General features: G+C 48.5%; 1 protein-coding gene across 25 annotated transcripts in view; it reads left to right on the forward strand.

The window, feature by feature from the left end:
* Positions 1–21150, forward strand: part of OCA2 (OCA2 melanosomal transmembrane protein) — a 425743-nt gene that overhangs the window by 91624 nt on the left and 312969 nt on the right. For 24 of the 25 annotated variants that reach the window (XR_013395444.1, XR_013395445.1, XR_013395442.1 and 21 more), the window contains 3 exons: positions 15337–15408; positions 16316–16381; positions 20486–20542. Coding sequence is in view for 21 of the 25 variants with exons in the window: in XM_077938927.1 (XP_077795053.1) it covers positions 15337–15408; positions 16316–16381; positions 20486–20542 (195 nt within the window). In the remaining 4 variants the exon portion in view is untranslated. The remainder of the gene's footprint in view (positions 1–15336; positions 15409–16315; positions 16382–20485; positions 20543–21150) is intronic. The other variant, XM_077938943.1, reaches the window with a different exon arrangement.

Consider the following 21150-nt stretch of genomic DNA (forward strand, 5'->3'; position numbering starts at 1 on the left):
AAGTTGACATTCCAGCATTTCAGGTTTCTCAAAATGGGTAGCCACATCATTCCCTAGAAAAATGGCAAGAATTTTGCAGACTGCTTGAAGGAGGTGGACCCTTTCCAACCTCATCTCCTGGATGGCTCAGTTTTGCATGCCCTTGGCTGTTCCTGCACATGCAGTGAGCCAGTGCGTGCTGTTGTTCAAAGGTCCAGTGAGAGGTGGGGGGTGGTGGGGCAAAAGGAAGCCAGTGCAGGGAGGAGGGCCACAGTGAGTCTTGAGGGCTCCGACTTCAAAGAAAATGATCGTGGTGATAACCACAGGAGCTAACGTGTGCGGAGGGGCCAGCCCTGTTCTGGGAATTCTCTCTGTGTTAATAGACACCCCACATCCCCATGAGGCCGACTTTATCACCACCTCCATTTTATAGATGAGGACACCAAGCACAGAGAAGTCAGACTACTTGCCCAAAGTCCCCCAGCTGGCCAGTGGCTGCCTTTGGAGTCCACATTTCTCACCAGGGTGTGGTGCTTCTCAAGGAGATGGGAATTACCTGTAGCCAGTGCCCAGCAGGCTGTGCAAGGTGAACAGATGCCTGTCATGCTCCTACCGTCTATGCTGATTCTGAAAAGGTGCAGTAGGCTGATTAATGACCGCTTCCCCCGAGATGTCCACATCCTAACCCACCCACCAGACCATTTGCATTTGAGACCTCACATGGCAAAAGGGGCCTCGCAGAGCGATTGTGCCAACGACCTTGTGATGTAGATTATCTGGGTGAGCTCAGTGCGTCTTTACAAATGGAGAGCCCTCCCAGCTGTGGCCAGAGAGGGATGTGACGATGGAATAAAGGGTCACAGAACTGTGACGTGAGGGCTTGATTCACCATTGATGGCTTTGAAGCTGGAAGAGAGGGGTCCTGTTGGTGGAATTTGGGTGTTAGGGGAAAGTGAGGGATAGATGAAGAGAGGGGTCCTGTTCGTGGAATTTGGGTGTTAGGGAAAGTGAGGGATAGATGAGGGGTCCTGTTGGTGGAATTTGAGTGTTAGGGGAAAGTGAAGGATAGATGAAGAGAGGGGTCCTGTTCGTGGAATTGAGTGTTAGGGGAAAGTGAGGGATGGATTCTCCCCTAGAGCCTGCAAAGGAATGCGTTCCTGCAAGGCCTCGATGTAGAATGTAGTGCACCCGCTGAACGTCTTACCTGCAGGACCGCAGGAGGGTGGGTTTGGTGACAGCAGCCTGGGAAACTCATGCAGAAGGTCTCTGACGGAGGTGTTGTGCTCTGTTTTGCCAATGGAGACGTGAGCTTGGGGAGACGCAGGGTTGGGGAGACGGGGGCTCGGGAGGCGGTGAAGGCAGGCTTGAACCTAGGTTCAGGACACCCCCCAGCCCTTTCTGTGGAATCAGCCTCGTCCTGAGGAGGGGAAGTGGGGGTGCCCAGGACTGGCGGGCTGAGCTGAGCTGAGCTGAGCTGAACTGAGCTGAACTGAGCTGAACTGAGCTGCAGGCAGTGTGAGAGGAGCCTCCGGAGCTTGCCTGCCTCCTGGACGCCCTGACACCTTGGTCCGGCTCACAGGGGCAGTGCGAGGTGAGGCCTGCACAGTTTCCATCACAGTCATGTTGTGAGGTGTGGTGACTTCCTTTTATATACAGGAAGAAATCTGGGGCTCAAGGGATGGAGGGGCTTCCTCCCCCACAGTCTGATGATCCCTCATGGCCTTGTCTGTCATCAAAAATCGGGCGGCCGTGAGGGCGCAGGATCAAGTAGAAGGACATTGGGGTGCACGTGTGTGACTGTGGGTGTGTTAGTACATGAGTGTGTGTATTACTGTTTAAGTGCATATGAGGCTGTGTGTCACAGTGAGGGTGTGTGTGCATGAGACCATGTGTCTGTGTGTGACTGCATGTGGAGAGTGTGACTGTTGTGTCTGTGTGTGTGTGCAAGTTAGTCAGCATGCGAGACTGTTAGTGTGGGCATGTGAGGGTATGTGTCAGACCATCTTTCTGGGTGTCACAGTGTGTTACTGCATGGTTGTGTCTGTGTGTACCAGTTAGTGTGAGAGTGTGAGACTGTTAGTGTGTGGCGTGAGGGAGGGTGAGTGTGAGACCATGTATGTGAGGTGAGGGGGTTGTGACTGCCTGTGTGTGTGTGGGTATATGCCAGACGGTCTGGGTGCCCCGCTGGCGCCCCCACAGCCTCCCCTGCAGCCCAGCTTCCAAATCAGGGCCTCCGCCTGTTGCCCACACTCTGGTTGGAGAGGTGGTTTCCAGAGCCAGTGCTCTCAGGAGCTGGGTGGCAGGCAGAGTGCCCCGGGGACAACGCAGCACACCCTCTTCTCTCTCTCGCTTGGGGACTGGCTCCTACACCACGGGGACGGGGACGGGGACGGGGACGGGGACAGCCGCCGTAGGGCACCCAGCTGGGGGCTGAGAGGGGGCGGAGCCGCAGGGGATGCCCCCGCCGCAGGGGATACCCCCACCCCAGGGCCCGCAGTTTCTGCTGTCTGGTTTGCACAGGTCGTTCGATGGCGCAGGCTGCTTTTTCATGTTGAAAACAGGAGGCGATGGACTGATGTTCTTCCTTGGGCTCCTTTGGTAAATGGAAGGATCAGTGACGCGCAGAGAGACCCACGGGAAGGAAGAGCAGGGTGTCTTGCGGACCCGCGGGGCCCAGGGCCTGGGTGGCGGCGGCTGGACGGTGTCTCTGCACGGGCGCTACGTGGCCACCAGCAGAGCCGGGGAGGGACAGGCTGAGACCCTCGGTTTCGCGTCACTCTGAGGTCACCTTTCCCCGCTTGGGGCGGCGTCGGACGCGGTGGAGGGAGCTGGCAGCGCGGGCGGGTTCGCCGGTGGCCCTGGGCCTTCGGAGCGCCCAGATGGAGGCCGCGAGCAGGCCGGGCGGGGTGGAACCAACACGTTCACAGACCTCCGCCTCCGGACCTCCGCCAACTCTGAGATCCCGTTTCTAAGAACCCCCGAGGGCCGAGTCACTGGCACACCTCGGGCTCAGCGCTCGGGGGGGCACATTGCCTTGCGCTTGGGGACACACCGCCCTGCACTCGGGGGGGGGGCACACCGCCCTGCGCTCGGGGACACACGGCCCTGCACTCGGGAACACACCGCCCTGCGCTCGGGGGGGGCACACTGCCCTGCGCTCGGGGACACACCGCCCTGGGCTCGGGGACACACTGCCCTGGGCTCGGGGACACACTGCCCTGGGCTCGGGGGTGGGGGCACACTGCCCTGCGCTCGGGGACACACCGCCCTGCGCTCGGGGGGAACACACTGCCCTGCGCTCGGGGACACACTGCCCTGGGCTCGGGGGTGGGGGGCACACTGCCCTGCGCTCGGGGACACACCGCCCTGCGTTCGGGGACACACCGCCCTGCGCTCGGGGACACACTGCCCTGCGCTCGGGGGGCGGGGCACACTGCCCTGCGCTCGGGGACACACCGCCCTGCGCTCGGGGACACACTGCCCTGCACTCGGGGACCCTGCACTCGGGGACACACTGCCCTGCGCTCGGGGACACACCGCCCTGCGCTCGGGGACACACTGCCCTGCGCTCGGGGGGGACACACTGCCCTGCGCTCGGGGACACACTGCCCTGCACTCGGGGGGGGGGCACTGCCCTGCGCTCGGGGGGGACATTGCCCTGGGCTCGGGGGAGGGCACACTGCCCTGCGCTCGGGGGGGACACTGCCCTGGGCTCGGGGGGGGGACACTGCCCTGGGCTCGGGGGAGGGGGGGGACACTGCCCTGCGCTCCGCTCGTGCGCTGCACCACGAAGGGCCCCGCGTTCCCGCCGTTCCCCGCACGCGGCGTGCAGCAGCCAGAATGCAGGTTTCCGACTCTGGGTTGTGGTTTCTCCACGTTTTACTCCCCTCGCCCACAAAACAGAGTGACATCTCCTGGCTTGTCGTGGGAGACGAAGGCGGCAGCGCGTGTGGGGCAGGGACTGGCGTCCCGGGTGGGGCCCGCCGGCTTCCGGAGCCGTCTCTCGTCTGAGCCGGGGCAGGGACAGCGCCGATTCGATCTTGTGTATTTAGGGATATAGTCAGGCGAAAGCAGCTTTTGGAACATCCCCACTCTCTAAGCCGGGAGGTGCTGGCCGCTGTGACTCTCCGAAGCCAGCGGAGTTGGCCGCTCACAGGCGGTCCTGCGGAGCTAAGCTTCTGTAGCTTCTGAGCAGAAAGCTTTTCCATATGCAACAGCCATTTGTATCTTAGGAACTGAGTACTGGAAATTCAGGGATACAGTTGTCCTGATTTGGGGGAGAAATGCCAGCTCTTTCCAGGCCAGGCAGGATCAGGTGGGGAAGAAGCACAGTCGGTGCGTGGCTGACCCGCAGGCGCAGGCCCACAGCCCACAGCCCACAGCCCACAGCTGGGCGTCACCACTTCAGAACTGGAATCACAGCCAGGAGGTTTTGGGGACTGCTCCACTGATTTCCTGTGGTGCCTTCGAGCTCTGAGATCTATTGTTCTGCAAAATACAAGCTAGAAAACCGACTCAGTATTTGTGGGCAATACCTAAAAAGAAAATATTTGAATTTGAAGTGTGTACCTTCTCCTTGGGTCACATGGTGTCCGAGGGGCCTGGCAAAGGGAACACATCAGCTAACACACAATAATGACAAAATATCAACAAGAACAAGGGGCCAGGAACTCATCACATCCATGTAAGAGCAGAGGAAAGCAGGCCTCAGCGGCAGGGACAGACGCAGCCCTGTGAGGCTGCCACGTGGCCTCGAGCCCACCCCATCAGCCTGCAGAAAATGACTGAGAACACAGGAACCCGGCTCTCCTGGACCACTCAGCAGGCACAGGTTTACTCCTCACCCCAGGTACACAATCTCCTCCCCAAAAGCTTTCATGCTGTTAAGGGCTCCTGCCGCCAATGCAGGAGCTGGTGGTGGGATGAGGACCAGCAGCCACAGCCTCCGAGTGGGCATTCTCTGCCCTCATGCACCCCACAGACCACAGTGAGGCAGGGCACTCACAACAGCCCACCTCCACCGCAGAGAAAGGAAGGAGGTGGAGCAGGCCCTGCCGGGAGGCCCCATGGGGTCGTACCACGCCCTGCAGCCCCGTAGTGGGGCATCTGCCGCACACCTCTTAGCTTCCCCTGTTCCAGCCTCAGCTCAACTCCCTTATGTTCCAGAGATCCAAGTTGGTTAGGTGTATTTTCTAACTTCCTTGGTATCGCAGGGGACACCCGTACTTCATGTTTTGCTACTGTGAAAGCCTAGTTGCCATTTTTCTGGCCTCTTGTGTCAGCTTTTTTGGTGCCTCCTGGCCAACCTTGAAACTCTTGCCATATATTTTAGCATTTTGCTTCTGGAGGGTCCCGAGTCTGAACCAATTTCTGTTAGCCAGTATTTGCCGTGTCAGTGACCTACTTGAACATTTTGGTGTTCTCAGCCCACTCTGTTGTACTTCTGGTGCAGAGTGCTGTGGGCCCGGCAGCTCTGGGCCTCTCCAGGCTCCAGGTCACCTGGCTGGAATCCGTCGGCAGAGCCGATGCTGCAGAGAACCAGGGGCCTGCATGGCTCCTCTGCAGCTGTGCCCGGCTGGGCATTTGTCAGGGCTGTGCGTGGCCTCCGGGCATCAGCGAGGTGCAGGCTGTTCTCCAGCACCACATCCTGGGGCTGCAGCTCCCTAGGGCAGTGCTGTGAGTTCAGGCAGCCGTCCTGTGGCTTGGGTGCCTTCATCTATTCCTTCCTATGTCCAAATGGTTTGGAAGTTACCCTGCAACATTTTTCCTTCACCCTTCCTCCTTGTTCTTTATTTCTTTTCTCCTTCACAGGCACACAAAGAAAGAAAAATGTGTTTTTTTGGCACGTAGTTGGTTATGTTTTAAATGAGAAATGTAGAATTAAGTCCAAACCACTCCCTGACCACATTGTCCCAGTGCCTAGCTCTGAGGGTCAGCTCCTCATCTCCCACACCCTCCTCTCCCTCCACCCCTGGCCCCTAGAGCTCCCTTTGGCCTCATGTAAGTGAGATCATGCAGTATTTGTCCTTCTGTGTCACTTACTTCACTTAGCATTCAGGTTCGTCCATGTCGTGCCAAATTGGCAGATTTCCTTCCTTTTTAAGGGTGAATAATATTCCATTTGTGTGTGTGTATGTATGTATATGAAACGTGTTTTCTTTATTCATTTCGTCCATTGTGGACACTTAGGTTGTTTCTATATCTTGGCTACTGTGGATAAGGTTGCAATGAACGTGGCCGCCCAGATATCTGCTTGAGATTCTGCTTCCATTTCCTTCGAATATAGACCCAGAAGTGGGATTTTCTCCGTCATATGGTAGATCTGTTTTTAAGTTTTGAGCAAGTTCCATATTGCTTTCCACGTGGCTGTACTACTTTGCACCCCACAGCATGCTGCGGTTCCCTTTTCTCACATCCTCGTCAACACTTGTTATCCGTTGTCTTTTTTATAGCAGCCATTCCAACAGGTGTGAGGCCGTATCTCATTGTATTTCTGACGTGCATTTGATGATTAATGATGCTAAGCACCTTTTCGTGAACTTTGGAGCCATTTGCACGGCTTCTTTGGGAAAATGTCTATTCGGATCCTTTGTCCATTTTTTGGTCAGGTTATTAATGTTTTTGCTCTTGATTTGTATGAGTTCCTTACACGTGTTCGATATTAACCCCTTATCAGGTATATGGTTTGCAAGTATTTTGAGTCTGTCTTCATTTTGTTGTTTGTTTCCTTTGCTGTGCGGAAGCTTTTTAATTTGATATGGTTCCACTTGTTTATTGTTTGCTTTTGTTACCTGTGCTTTTGGTGTCTTATCCAAAAAATCATTGTCAAGACCAGCATCAAGGAGCTTTTCCCTGTGTTTTCTTCCAGAAGTTTTACAGTTTCAAGTCTTACATTTAAGTCTTTAATCAATTTCTTTTTTTTTTTTTTCAGATTACCTTTTTTTTTTTTAATTTTTTAAATTTATTTATTATTATTATACTTTAAGTTGTAGGGTACATGTGCATAACGTGCAGGTTTGTTACATATGTATACTTGTGCCATGTTGCTGTGCTGCACCCATCAACTCGTCATTTACATCAGGTATAACTCCCAATGCAATCCCTCCCCCTTCCCCCCTCCCCATGATAGGCCCCTGTGTGTGATGTTCCCCTTCCTGAGTCCAAGTGATCTCATTGTTCAGTTCCCACCTATGAGTGAGAACATGCGGTGTTTGGTTTTCTGTTCTTGTGATAGTTTGCTAAGAATGATGGTTTCCAGCTGCATCCATGTCCCTACAAAGGACACAAACTCATCCTTTTTTATGGCTGCATAGTATTCCATGGTGTATATGTGCCACATTTTCTTAATCCAATCTGTCACTGATGGACATTTAGGTTGATTCCAAGTCTTTGCTATTGTGAATAGTGCTGCAATAAACATATGTGTGCATGTGTCTTTATAGTAGCATGATTTATAATCCTTTGGATATATACCCAGTAATGGGATGGCTGGGTCATATGGTACATCTAGTTCTAGATCCTTGAGGAATCGCCATACTGTTTTCCATAATGGTTGAACTAGTTTACAATCCCACCAATTTCAAATCAGTTTCTGTATATGGTGTAGGATGGAGTCCACTTTCATTCTTTTGTGCGTGGTTATCCAGCTTCCCCAACACCACTTACTGAAGAGACTCTCCTTTCCCCACTGTGTGTTCTTGGCATTCTTATTCAATATTAGTTGACTGTAACATGCATGGGTTTATTTCTGGGCTCTTGAGTCTTCTGTTCTATTGGTCTATATATCTGTTTTTATGCCAGTCATACTGTTTTGATTGCTATAGATGTGTAATATAGTTTGACATCAGGAAGTGTCATGCCTCCAGCTTTTTCCTTCTTACTCAATGTTGATTTGGCTATGTAGGGTCTTCTGTGGTTCCATATAAATTAGAATTTTTTTTCTATTTCTATGAAGAATGCAGTTGGAATTTTTTTTTTCTATTTCTATGAAGAATGCCATTGGAATTTTGATAGGGATTGCATTGAATCTGTAGACTGCTTTGGGTAGTTATGGACACTTTAGCAATATTAATTCTTCCCAACCATGAACATGGCATATCTTTCCATTTAGTTGTATCTTCTTTGATTTCTTCATTCATATCTTACTGTCTTCAGTGTACAGATCTTGAAACCTCTTTGGTTAAATTTATTCCTATTTTATTCTTTTTGATGCTATTATAGATGGGATTATTTTCTTTTTCGGATAGTACATTGTTAGCATATTGAAATAAAACTGATTTGTTTTGTATGTGTTCTGATTTTGTATCCTACGAATTTACTGAATTTGTTTATTAGTGTTAGCAGAGTTTTGGTAGAGTCTTTAGGGTTTTCTATATATGAGATCACATCATCTGCAAACAAATGGAGTTTAACTTCATCCTTTCCAATGTGGACATTTTTAATGTTTTTGGTTGTTGTTGTTGTCTAATTGCTCTCTCTAGTACTTCTGGCACTATGTTGAATAGAAGTGGTGAGAGTGAGTGTCCTTGTCTTGTTCCTGATCTTAGAAGAAAAGCTTTCAGCTTTTCATTATAGAGTATAATGTTAGCTGTGGGCCTTATTATATATGGTCTTTATTATGTTGTGGTACACTTTTTCTATACCTTATTTGTTGAGAGCTTTTAATTATGAAAGGATGTTGAATTTTCTCAAATGCCTTTTCTGCATTCATTGAGATGATCCTATGATTTTTATCCTTCATTCTGTTAAGGCAGTGTATCACATTTATTGATTTGTGTATGTTGAGCCTGTCCTTGGATTCAGGAATAATTTCTACTTAATTATGGTATATGATCCTTTCGATGTGCTGCTGAATTCAGTTTGCTAGTATTTTGTTGAGCATTTTTGCATCTATGTTCATCATGGATATTGGCCTGAAATTAGTTCTTTCTTTCTTTCCTTTTCCTTTCCTTCCTTTTTCTTTTTCTCTTTCTTCCTTTCTTTCTCTCTTTCTCTCTTTACTCTTTCCTCTTTCCTTTGTTTCTTTCTTTCTTTTTTTTTTTGTAGTGTCCTTATCTGGCTTTGGTATGAAGGGTAACACTGGCTTTATAAAACAAGTTCATTTTTTGCAAAAGTTTGAAGTTTTGCAAAAGTTCCAGGATTGGCATTCTTCAAATGTTTGGTAGAATTTACATGTGAAGCCATTGGTCCTGAGACTTTCTTAGTTGGAAGATTTTTGATTAGTGCTTCAATCGTCTGTCTTCTTATTGCTCTGTTCAGATTTTCTGTTTTTTCTTGATTCAGTCTTGGTAGGTTGTATGTTTCTAGGAATTTACCAGCTTCTTCTAGGCTATCAATTTGTAGGCATGTAATTGTTCGCAGTAGCCTCTTATGATATCAGTTGTAATGTCTTCTTTTTCATTTATAATTTTATTTATGTGAGTCCTCTCTCTTTTTATTCTTGGTAGGTCTAGATAAAGTTCCATTAATTTTGTTCATCTTTTCAAAACCGACTTTTAGTTTTGTTGATCTCTTCAGCTGTCTTTCTACTCTCTGTTTCATTTCTTTCTGCCATATTTTTTTCCTTCTGTCAACTTTGGGCTTAGCTGGCTCTTCTATTTCCTTGAGGTATAAAGTTAGGTTGTTTATTTGAGCTCTTCTTTTTTAAAGTTTTATTTTATTTTTAATTAACAAATAATCATTGTATGTATGTATGGGGCACAATGTGGTTTCAATTCATGTTTACACTGTAGTGTGATCCAATCAGGCTAATGATTTTGAGGTAGGTATTTGTCACTAGAAACTTCCCTCTTAAAACTGCTTTTGCTGTGTCCCATAAATTTTGGTATGTTGTGTTTGCATTTTTGTCTGTCTCAAGATACTTTCTGATTTCCATTTTATTTCTTTTATGACACATTGGTTGTTCAAGAGCGTGTTGCGGCTGGGTGAGACGGCTCACACCTGTAATCCCAGCGCTTCGGGAGGCCGAGGTGGGCGGATCATGAGGTCAGGACTTCAAGACCATCCTGGCCAACAGGGTGAAACCCCGTCTCTACTAAAAATACAAAAATTAGTCAGGTGTGGTGGTGCTTGCCTGTAGTCCCAGCTACTCGGGAGGCTGAGGCAGGAGAATTGCTTGAACTTGGGAGGCAGAGGCTGCAGTGAGCCGAGATTGCGCTGCTGCACTCCAGCCTGGGTGACAGAGCAAGACTCCATCTCAAAAAAAAAAAAGTGTTGTTTAATTTTTACATATTTATCAATTTCCCTGTTTTCCTTCTGTTACGAATTTCTAGTTTTATACCATCGTGTTTGGAAAATATACTTGATATTATTTACATCTTCTAAAATTTGTTAAGTTCAAGCATAGTGGCTCATGCTTATAATCTTAGTGCTTTAGGAGGTTGAGGCAGGAGGATCACTTGAGACCAGAAGTTCAAGACCAGCTTGGGCAACATAGCAAGACTTCCATCTCTGCAAAAAAATAAAAATAAAAAAAAAATTAGCTGGATGTGGTGGTGCACACTTGTAGTCCTAGTTATCCAGGAGGCTGGGGCAGGGGGATTGCTTAAGTCCAGGAGTTCAAGGCTGCAGGGAGCTTTGATTGGACCACTGCACTCCAGCCTGGGTGACAGAGGGAGACTGTCTCTAAGACAAAATTTTTTTTTAAAAGAAATAAAATTTGTTAAGACTTGTTTGTGACCTAATATGTGATATATCCTGAAGAATTTTTTGTGTATGCTAGAGAAGAATGTCTGTTTTTCGCTTTTGGGTGGAAAGTTCGGTCTATCTCTGTTAGGTCCACTTGGCATACAGTGCTGTTCAGGTCTGCTGTTTCCTGTCTGGATGTTCTATCCATTATCTTAAATGGGACATTGAAGTCCCCTATTATGTTGCATTGCTGTCAGTTTCTCCCTTTCGCTCTGTTAATACTGCTAGTATAGTTAGGTGCTCTGGTTTTGGGTGTGTACTTACTTATAACTGTGATAGATCCCTGTTGAATTGACCCTTTTATCAGTGGAAGAGGGAGGGTAATGGCCTTCTTTGCCTCTAGAGACAGTTTTTGACGTAAAGTCTATTTTGTCTGATATAACTGTAGCTATCCCTGCTGTCTCTGTTACCATTTCCATGCAAATGGTAACCAAAAGAAGTTTTGTCTTTCTGTCTGCTCAGTATCCCACCTATCTGGAATTTACATGATGGCTAGCTGTAAACCTGTGTGACCATGGAGGGGCGATGCATGAAGATCAGAGATCCCCTAGATAATTTCCTTGGGGGCTACCCCCAAAATCTTTCCTTTCTTCTCCCAAGAAGCGATGCTGGCCTGCTGTTTTGCAGGCCCTGTTCATGCATTTTCTGCTCCTCCTTCGCTCAGCAGGTATTGCTTGCCCTGCAGAGCACCGAAGAAACCAAGAGAGGCACACCACGCTCACAGGAGCTCACAGCCGGACTCCTGCCAGATAAATTGGAGGCACAGAGCGTGTGCTCGACTGGAGAGGAGTGTGGTGGTGGAATGGTGGCTGGTCTGTGAGGCGGTGCCTGGGAAGCTAGGTGGTGCGTTCTGTGCCTGGGAAGCGGTTTGGGTGTAGGAAGAGGTGTGTTGTATTTCCCGGAGCATGGGCAGGAAGAGAACCTTTATACAGTCCTTTAAGTCAGTGGTCCCTAGCCTTTTTGGCATCAGGGACCAGTTTCATGGAAGACAATTTTTCCATGGACCGTGGGGTGGGACATCATTTTGGGATGAAACTGTCCCACCTCAGATCATCGGGCATTAGTTAGATTCTCATAGGGAGTGTGCAGCATAGATCCCTCGCATGTGCAGTTCAGAGTAAGGGTCACGCTCCTATGAGAATCTGATGCTGCCGCTGACCTGACGGGAGGCAGAGCCCAGGTGGTCATGCTGACTTGCCCAGCTCACCTCCCACTGTGTGGCCCTGGTGCTAGTCCGTGGCGGGGTTAGGGGGCTTGGGGACCCCTGTTTTAAGGCATCTTTTAAGACTTTTTATTATTTTTACTCTTTAGGCCCATTTATCAGAATTTTTTAAATTTCTAATAGCTGAAAATTCTGTTTCTTAAGCATAGAAATTTCAGAATGTCCATCATTATATCTGAAGTAATGAACTTATCTTCTTCTAGAGCCATGTAGTTGAAAAAGTTTTATTCCACGTCCTAGAGGCTAATCATCAGCATGCTTTTCCATTTTTTAAATGGCAAGTGACGGTTTCTCCTCCCACATGGTGTGTGGGGCCCCTGAGCTGGTGGAAGAGGGTGGATTTCCGAGCAGGGACAGCTGCATCCGCATGTCCTAAGCACTCACTGTGGGCCACAGAGATGCTCGTGTGGATCACTTGCAAGACGGTGTGTGTGACGAGGGAGGGGAGAAAGGTGTTGATGGTGGCAGCGGGCGGAGCGAACTTAGCGCGGGTGCTGGGGTGCCAGTGAGACCACGATGAGCCTGGCTGTCCTGAGAGGGCCGTAGCTGTCTGCCTTGTCATTTACTCATTTGTGTGTTAGGTGCTAGGACTCGATTTCATGATGTCCACGGGCCTCCTCCAGAGCTGAGGGCTCCTGGAGGTATGGAGTGCAGTTTTCTGATTTTACAGACGAGCAAACAAGGCCCCGCGAGGAGAGAGGAGGTGCTCTGGAGTAAGAAAATGCTGCTCTGCATCCTGGGTGTGCGTGTCCTTTGTTTTCTGACACAGGGACAATTACTCGGTGTTGCTGAGACTGTTTCCTCCTCTGCACCATGGGTTATCATCGTTCTACCTCATGCAGTCGCCGTGAAAGGTGCACATGGTGTGTGCAGAGCACTTAATCCAGGGCCAGGTGCACAGCAGTGGGTGCTCAATAACAATTAGTTATTTTTGCTGCTATCCAATGCTGCTGACCAGTGGCCGGCAGTCATGGCTCTTCACTCTTGTTTGGCTTTTGTTTGAGACGGTGTCTTGCTCTGTTGCCGAGGCTGGAGTGCAGTGGTGCGATCTTGGCTCCCTGCAGCCTCTGCCTCCCAGGCTCAAGCAATTCTCCCACCTCAGCCTCCCGAGTCACTGGGACTATAGGTGTGCGCCACCATGCCTGGCTATTTTTTTTTTTTTTTAACTTTTAGTAGAGATGCGGTCTTGTGATGTTGGCCAGGCTGGTCTTGAACACCTGGCCTCAAGTGATCCACCTGCCTTGGCCTCCCAAAGTGCTGGGATTACAGGTATAAGCTACCGTTCCAGGCTGGCTTTTTGTTCTTTACTGGAAGTCTCTTTTCCCCGCAGACAAAGTTAGCCCAAAGGTTAAGCCAGAAGAAAGGAACGTGTCACAGCTGAGGTCACAGGGCTGGCTTGGAGCGGACGGCATCCCTCTCTGCTCGTCCCTGCAGTGACTTCCTCCTGTCATCCAGGGGCTGTCACATCCTGTTCTTCTCATGAAGACTTAATTAAGTGCCAAAAAAGAGACATACCGAAGTGGGAAGTGTCTTCGCCTTGCGCTGTGTGGGGCAGAGAGGGCAGCCTGGCTCTGGCGCCTGCTCACCATGTCCAGCCGGTGAACCTCCACTCTTGGTGCCATGGCTGTCAAGTCGGGGATGAATGCCTGCCCTGCCTGCTTCCTGGGGCCACCCTCGGCATCGGATAAGGAAGTATCCTTAAAATGGGTCCAAAACTGGCCGTGCGCAATGGCTCATGCCTGTAATCCCAGCCCTGTGGGAGGCTGAGGCGGGTGGGTCACCTGAGGTCAGGAGTTGGAGACCAGCCTGGCCAACATGGTCTCTACTAAAAATATAAAAACTAGCCGGGTGTGGTGGCGGGCACCTGTAATCCCAGCTTCTTGGGAGGCTGAGGCAGGAGAATTGCGTGAACCCAGGAGACAGAGGTTGCAGCGAGCTGACACTGTGCCACTGCACTCCAGCCTCGGCAGCAGAGTGAGACTCCGTCTCGGAAAAAAAGGGTCCTAAACTGAGACTGAAAAGCAGAGAACGAACAGAAGGAATTATTAGAGTTTGGTAGCAAGTTACTGGATTTTAGGTATTTACATTTAAAACAAAACAACTCTTAAAAACTGAAACTGTGAAAAGCCAACACCTAGTATCACATTTCTTGAAAAAAGAACTTTGAATTTAGTAGTACACATTATAAATGAAATAATTTTAGTCAGAATTTGAGTTTCAGGTAATGACTGGTAAAGGGAGTCAGGTTCTGTGAGATGGAAGCCGTGAAAAAATGGAGTGAAAGTCCCTTTAGGGGATTAAGAAATGAGTAATGCATGCTAGCGTTTAATTTTCTGCTTGTTCTTGTTACATTCTTTTTGTATTTTTTTTTAAGAAATTTATTGATGTATAATTTAAATACCATAGTTTCACCCTTTGGAAATGTACGATGAAATTATTTTTACCAGATTTAGAATTCTGCAACCATGACAAGTTCTAGAACATTTCATCACCCCATAAGGATCCCTGGGACCTGTTTCTAGTCAACCTTTGTTGCTTTCCCCAGCCTTGGGTAGCCCTGATCTTTCTGTTTCTCTAAATTTACTTTTTCTGGAATGTTCATATAGATGGACCGACCCCATCTTTTGCGTCTGGCTTCTTTCCCCAGCATCACTTCTAAGCATTCATCCATGTACGAGCTGTGCCGCATTTTCCCTATCCCTTCACCACAGATGGACATTTGGAATGTTTCCAGTTTTCGCCTCCTTTGTATAATGTTGTTATGAGCATCAGTGCTTTGTGTGGACATGTGTTTTCATTTCTGTTGACTGGATTCCTAGTAGAATTGCTGGGTCATATGGTAAATTTATGTTTAACTTCATAAGAAACTGCCAAACTGCTTTCCACGGTGACTAGCCCATTTTACATTCCCACTAGCAATGTATGGGGGCTCCAGTTCTCCACATCTCGGCCTTTTCCCATATTTTGTCTTAGAAATTCCACTTCGATTTGAATTATAATCAAATAAAAAGATGTTTTGTGATAACACAGAAGTCTCAATTTGATGAAGTGTTGGAATGTGTACCTTTGGTTTAATAGCAGCCTAGTAACTGGGAGGAATTGATTTATGTTGCCAAACGAATGGGCTAGTTGCCAAGGGATCATGTGGCAAATAATTAATGACAGTTTGCTATGGCCTTTCTTAGAGAACATGCTCTATCCGGCCTTCCCCTGCTTTATTAGGGTCATCTAATGATTTAGCAAATGCAAGCAGCTTCCCTAAGAAGGCAGGTTGGTGGTAGCTGTGTGTGTCTGTGGGTGTCCAGGCCTGACGCATCCAGACCCGTGACTCGTCATTTGAATAGATGTGTACACAGTGGCAGATACAGGCCCCTCACGTCCACGCAGGCCTTCGTGTGTGCTAACTCCCTCGCGGCTGGAACGCAGTAATTTCCTGTGCTTCTTTCCAGATCGTGCACAGAACGCTGGCGGCCATGCTGGGTTCCCTGGCGGCGCTGGCAGCGCTGGCTGTGATTGGCGACGTAAGTTGTCACAGTCCCAGTCCCTGGCTCACCACTCAGTGGAACGTCAGCTCAAAGACGTTCCGGGATTCAGGCTTTCGCTGTTTTTTTTCACTATCTTACATGCCACGTCCATGTTTTTGCTCAGGAACCAGGCTAGAGGTATGAACTAACGAGCTACAGCATGAAGAGTATTTTTCATAGGTTGTGTCACACACTCACATCCCAGTGGTGTGATTCCTCACCGTGCCTGAGGAAAGGCTGCTCATGGGCATGTCTGCCTAGGGCTGAGGAGCTGGGCTGTGGTGGGGCTGGATCTGGGTGTTGGAACTAGAGGGGACCATCCTAGCTGGTGCAGAAAGGTGGGAGTCATTGGGGTCAGGGCCTGTCCTGCAGAGATCAGGAGGCCCCTGGAGAGGTGTGTTTGGGGATGAGAGTGTCCTGTTTGGATCTGAGCAGGGCCTCTCTGGCAGCGACATGGGGAACAAATGTAGGGAAACAACAGAGACCAGTGGCCACTGGGGATTGAGGCCCAGAGTTGTCTGAGAGGCAGTGCTGGAACCCAGCTTAGAGTCGGACAGGTGGCCATGCCAGTTCCCGTCATCTGGCCTCAGGCACGGCGCTGCAGAGAGCACATACAGACGCCACTGGGAATGCAACCAGGGCCAGTCCTGCATGTGGGAGCTGCCAGAGGCAGGGGCTAGAAAAAATGTATCACTAAATGCATAGGTTTGACATTATAGATGTCCTGGGTCAACACTGTTTTTTCAGCAACGATATAATCCAACTTCAAAGGCAAGTGGATGATGAGATTTCCAACCCTGGTCCACCCACTGAGTGGGTCTGCAGCAGGGGGCAGCGCGTCGTTAGGCTCATCACCGGGATGGCGGCGCACGGATTAATTGGCAAATTTGTGCTTTGATTGCAGAGACCCAGCCTGACCCATGTGGTGGAGTGGATTGATTTTGAGACGCTGGCCCTGCTGTTTGGCATGGTAATCACAGCCCTCCCCGTGGGACTGGGCTCCACGCCTGCGGTAACCGGGCCTTCTCTGGCCTCCACTGCTGAGGATCCTTCATTATGTTAAAGACACAGTGCCTAGGGCTTGACTGAGAAGTGTCAGTGCCGGTTACCCGCTCCCGATGTTTAACATGGGTTTTTTTCTATTTCCTAAGTGTCTCGGCTGGGTTGAGAAATAAAGGGAAAGAGCACGAGAGAGAAATTTAAAGCTGGGTGTCCGGGGGAGACATCACATGTCGGCAGGATCCGTGATGTTCCCCGAGCCGTAAAACCAGCAAGTTTTTATTAGCGATTTTCAAAAGGGGAGGGAGGGCACGAATAGGGTGTGGGTCACAGAGATCACAGGCTTCACAAGGTAATAAAATATCACAAAGCAAATGGAGGCAGGGCGAGATCACAGGACCACCGGTGGAGGAGAAATTAAAATTGCTAATGAAGTTTCGGGCGCATTGTCATTGATAACATCTTATCAGGAAACAGTGTTTAAGAACAGACAACCTGTCTAACCAAAATTTATTAGGTGGGAATCCCGTCCTAAGAAGCCTGGGAGCACTATAGGAGACCGGGGCTTACTTCATCCTGTCGGCTTCAACGGGACGCCTTAAAAGGGGCTGTCTATAAGCCTACCTTCAGGGCGCATTCTCTTTCTCAGGGATGTTCCTTGCTGAGAGAAAGAATTCAGCGATATTTCTCCTATTTGTAAAGAGGGGGGATATAGCTCTGTTCCGTCTGGCTCACCGGCGGCCAGTTCAAAGTTACCTCTCTTGTTCCCTGAACATCGCTGTTATCCTGTTCTTTTTTTAAGATGCCCAGATTTCATATTGTTCAAACACACATGCTCTACAAACAATTTGTGCAGTTGATACAATCACAGGGTCCTGAGGCGACACTCATCCTCCTCAGCTTACAAAGAAGATGATGGGATTAAGAGATTAAATAAAGACAGGTGTAGGAAAACACAGGGGTATTGATTGGGGAAGTGATAAGTGTCCATGAAATCTTCACAATTTATATTCAGAGATTACAGTAAAGACAGGCGTAAGAAATTATAAAAGTATTAATTTGGGGAACTAATAAATGTCCATGAAATCGTCACAATTTATGTTCTTGTGCCGCGGCTTCAGCCGGTCCCTCCGTTCGGGGTCCCTGACTTCCCGCAACAGCGGGTCTCCGGAATCTCTCCTGAGGAGGAACGGAATGGGGCTGTGGTTCGTTAGCGGGAGAATTCCAGCCCAAGGCATGTCTGACGATGAAATCATATTGCTATTTAGAAAAGCTAGCAATTCTTTTGAGTTACTGCCCTTAAAATAAAAAAATGGACTATCCCAAATAAATAAACCATGTAGGAGTTTCAGTGGAAGAGAGAGTACCTTTCATGATGTGAGTAAAGGAAGGTGTCACTCCTAAGCGGTAGTTCGGGTGTTTGCTAATTGATCATATTACCCAGTGGCCACTCTGTGCTGCGAGGAATGCCACCAGCGCCACCTGCAGGAACTCGAAATGCCCCAGCGGGCTAGTGTGGGACACGAGTCATGACCCAGCTTAACGAGAACCAGTGGAGCCTGGCCAGGGCCTGGCAGTAGGGGCAGCCCATGTGTTCCTGAGCAGACCCCAAACAGTCCAGTGGTCTGCAGGAGGGCTCTTCCTCTCTGGGCTAGAAGACTTGCTCTGTGTACAGCTGGGCACTATAGATCCTCATTTTCCTTGCTAACGTTTCATCCCTCCCAAGGCTGGCCAACATAACAGAAGGCCCAGCTACATTAGGCTTCCATGTGACCTGACTGGAGACCGTGCCGCCATCCTCTGTGGGCAGTGCTCAGGGAGGCAGGCGAGTGTTCTAGCCCCGGCTTCACAGAGTAACTCATATTTGTATCGGGCCTGAGACGTATACAGAGTTTGGGCATCTGGATAGAAGAGAGGAAATGTGCCAGATATCCCTGAGATATGCCTGTTTTAAAAAAGGAATGCTATATTAGTTTGCTAGGACTATGTAACAAAGTACCACAGACCATTTGGCTTAAATAATATAAATGTATTTCCTCACAGCTCTGGAGGCTGGAAGTCCGAGATCACGGTGTGGGCAGGGTTGGTTTCTCCTAAGCCTCTCTTCCTGGGCTTGTAGATGGCACCTTCTCCCTGCGTTTTCACTTTGTCTTCCCCATGTGTTTCTGAGTCCTGAGACCTTCCTCCTGTAAGGACACCAGCCACACTGAATCAGGGCTCACCCTAACCACCTCATTTTAACTTAATTACCTCCTTCAACACTGTCACTCCAAATATGTCATGTTCCCAGGTACTGGGGGCTAGGATGTGAACATATGAATTTTGAGGGACACAGTTCAGCCTATAAAAATGGCGTTGGTGTTTTTTTCTCGTCGGAATTCAGTTCCACGAGCACTTGCAGGTTCTGCAATTCTGGAACTGCACGGTGCAGGGTCATTACAACCAGGTCCCTGCCTTTTCTCCCCCGTTTCCTGGCAGCTGACCACCCACAGGGCCATTTACCCCCATCCCTGAGTTCCAGTCTCCCATGGTGGTTCTGTCAGCAAATGTGTAAACGCCACACGGGTCTGCACACGCCTGTCTGCTCGTGCATGTCCATTGGTGTGCGAAGCCCCATGTTCCAACGTCAGCTCTCAGTGGCCTTTTGGGTGAGGATGAACATTGATGGTCACTCTGGACACGATGGATATTTACACTGGGTCTAAATTGACTGCGGACATTTTTGTTTTCTGTAGTTTATTTAAGAGACAGTAGTGTCTACTGGGACTCCTGTTTACCAAGTATTGTAATTTGAATAATTATATTGCATTTTCACAACCTGATGAAGTATAGAACATTCAGAGGTAAGGTGAAAAAACTGAGGGACAGAAAGGTTAATTCATATTTTTGTTCAAGTTCGGACTTTTTTTTTTCTTTTTTTTTTTTTTGAGACAGAGTCTCGCTCTGTCGCCCAGGCTGGAGTGCAGTGGCGTGATCTCGGCTCACTACAAGCTCCGCCTCCTGGGTTCATGCCATTCTCCTGCCTCAGCCTCCCGAGTAGCTGGGACTGCAGGTGCCCGCCACCATGCCTAGCTTTTTGTATTTTTTTTTTTTTTAGTAGAGACAAGGTTTCACCACTGTGTTAGCCAGGATGGTCTTGATCTCCTGACCTTGTGATCTGCGCGCCTCGGCCTCCCAAAGTGCTGGGGTTGCACCCGTGAGCCACCGCGCCCAGCCTCAAGTTCGGACTATTTTTAAGTGGCGGAATCAGGATATGAACTTGCATCTTCTCATTCCAAGTTCAACACATGGTGACTGCCATCTAAGAGGTGAAGCAGAGGAACTTCCAGAACATTCAGTAGTTGCAATGTCTGGTTGATAAAATTCGGACTATCTGGGACATGACTTTTTATTAGGATCCAGGATAGCTGTTTTCACCAACTCATCATCCTCACTGGAAAGAAACAGGCAACAGGCATTCTGGGTTCACCTGGAATCCAGGGAGCAATCGTTTCAATACAACTGCTCCCAAATTGGTGACAAAAATCAGTTTAATTATTTTAGAAAACAAAATCGAACCCACTTTTAGCATCGCAGAATGTTTAAGTGTTGCTTGTGTGGACACGTAGGTGCAGAAGGCCACGTGCTGGCCCCCGCCCCGCTTCTACCTTTGTGGCCGAGAGCAAGCCTCCTTGCACTCTGATCCCATTTCCTAGTCTGTAAGACAGAGGGTGAAAATAACACCTGATTTTTTTTTTTGAGGATCGGATGGGATGGTAATGTGCCTTGAGGACAAATCCCCAGACACACATGTAGGCACAAAACCGCTAGCAAGAGGCTCCATTCGAGGAGCGAGTGAGTGTACTATTCCAGGAAGCGACGGTGTTTCTGAGTGTACCAGGAAGTGAGTGTGCCAGGAAGTGAGTGTACTATTCCAGGAAGCGACGGTGTTTCTGCATCTCAGAGTGGGGAGCCTGGCAATGTGGTGGCTTTCAGAGGCCACAGCTCAAATGTGTAATGGATCATGCTGATGTCGTTTTAATATGGTGTCCTGCTAAAAGGTTATCCTTGTCTTCTTCTTCTCTTTTCCCCATAGATGATCTTAGTAGCCATATTTTCAGAAACGGGATTTTTCGATTACTGTGCTGTAAAGGTAGGTATGATGTTGCATTTAATAATTCCATACTGATTAATTTATATCTGTATTTTTCTGACATTATATATTTAGGAAACAAACATTAAAAAATTCCATCCTCCTTTTAAAGGTTACTTCTGCAGGGCAGGGTATGCTGACTGTGTTAAGTTGTATGGCTCTGAGTGGCACTTTCAGCTGCTCAGTAAATAAATGAAGAAGGAGGTCAAGGAAAAGGGTATCAGGTTGAATGTTTGTGTATTATTTAAATTGTCTGGTGAGAGCTACACATCAAACATTGTTTTGCATATTAGAGTATCCCAATATTTCAAGCCATTAGCTTCTGATTACTTTGCTTTTTGGTGAAATAATTTCCATGATTACTTCCTAAATATTGAATATATACACATTTATGTTTTTAACTGGAACCCTGGGGAGCTTCATCAGCCAGCTCTAGCCTCCAGGATTTGTACCTGACCTGTCATTCAGGGTTGGCAAGAGGAGAGCTCATCGTGTACCATGCCCTGCTAATGCAGTCTAATGCTGTGCTTGAATATGTATAGTTTTTGAAACTGAAAAGGTCTTTTTTTTTTTTTTGAGACGGAGATTCGCTCTGTCGCCCGGGCTGG

Source organism: Macaca mulatta, chromosome 7 (assembly GCF_049350105.2).
Source record: "Macaca mulatta isolate MMU2019108-1 chromosome 7, T2T-MMU8v2.0, whole genome shotgun sequence".
Lineage (NCBI taxonomy): Eukaryota > Metazoa > Chordata > Mammalia > Primates > Cercopithecidae > Macaca > Macaca mulatta.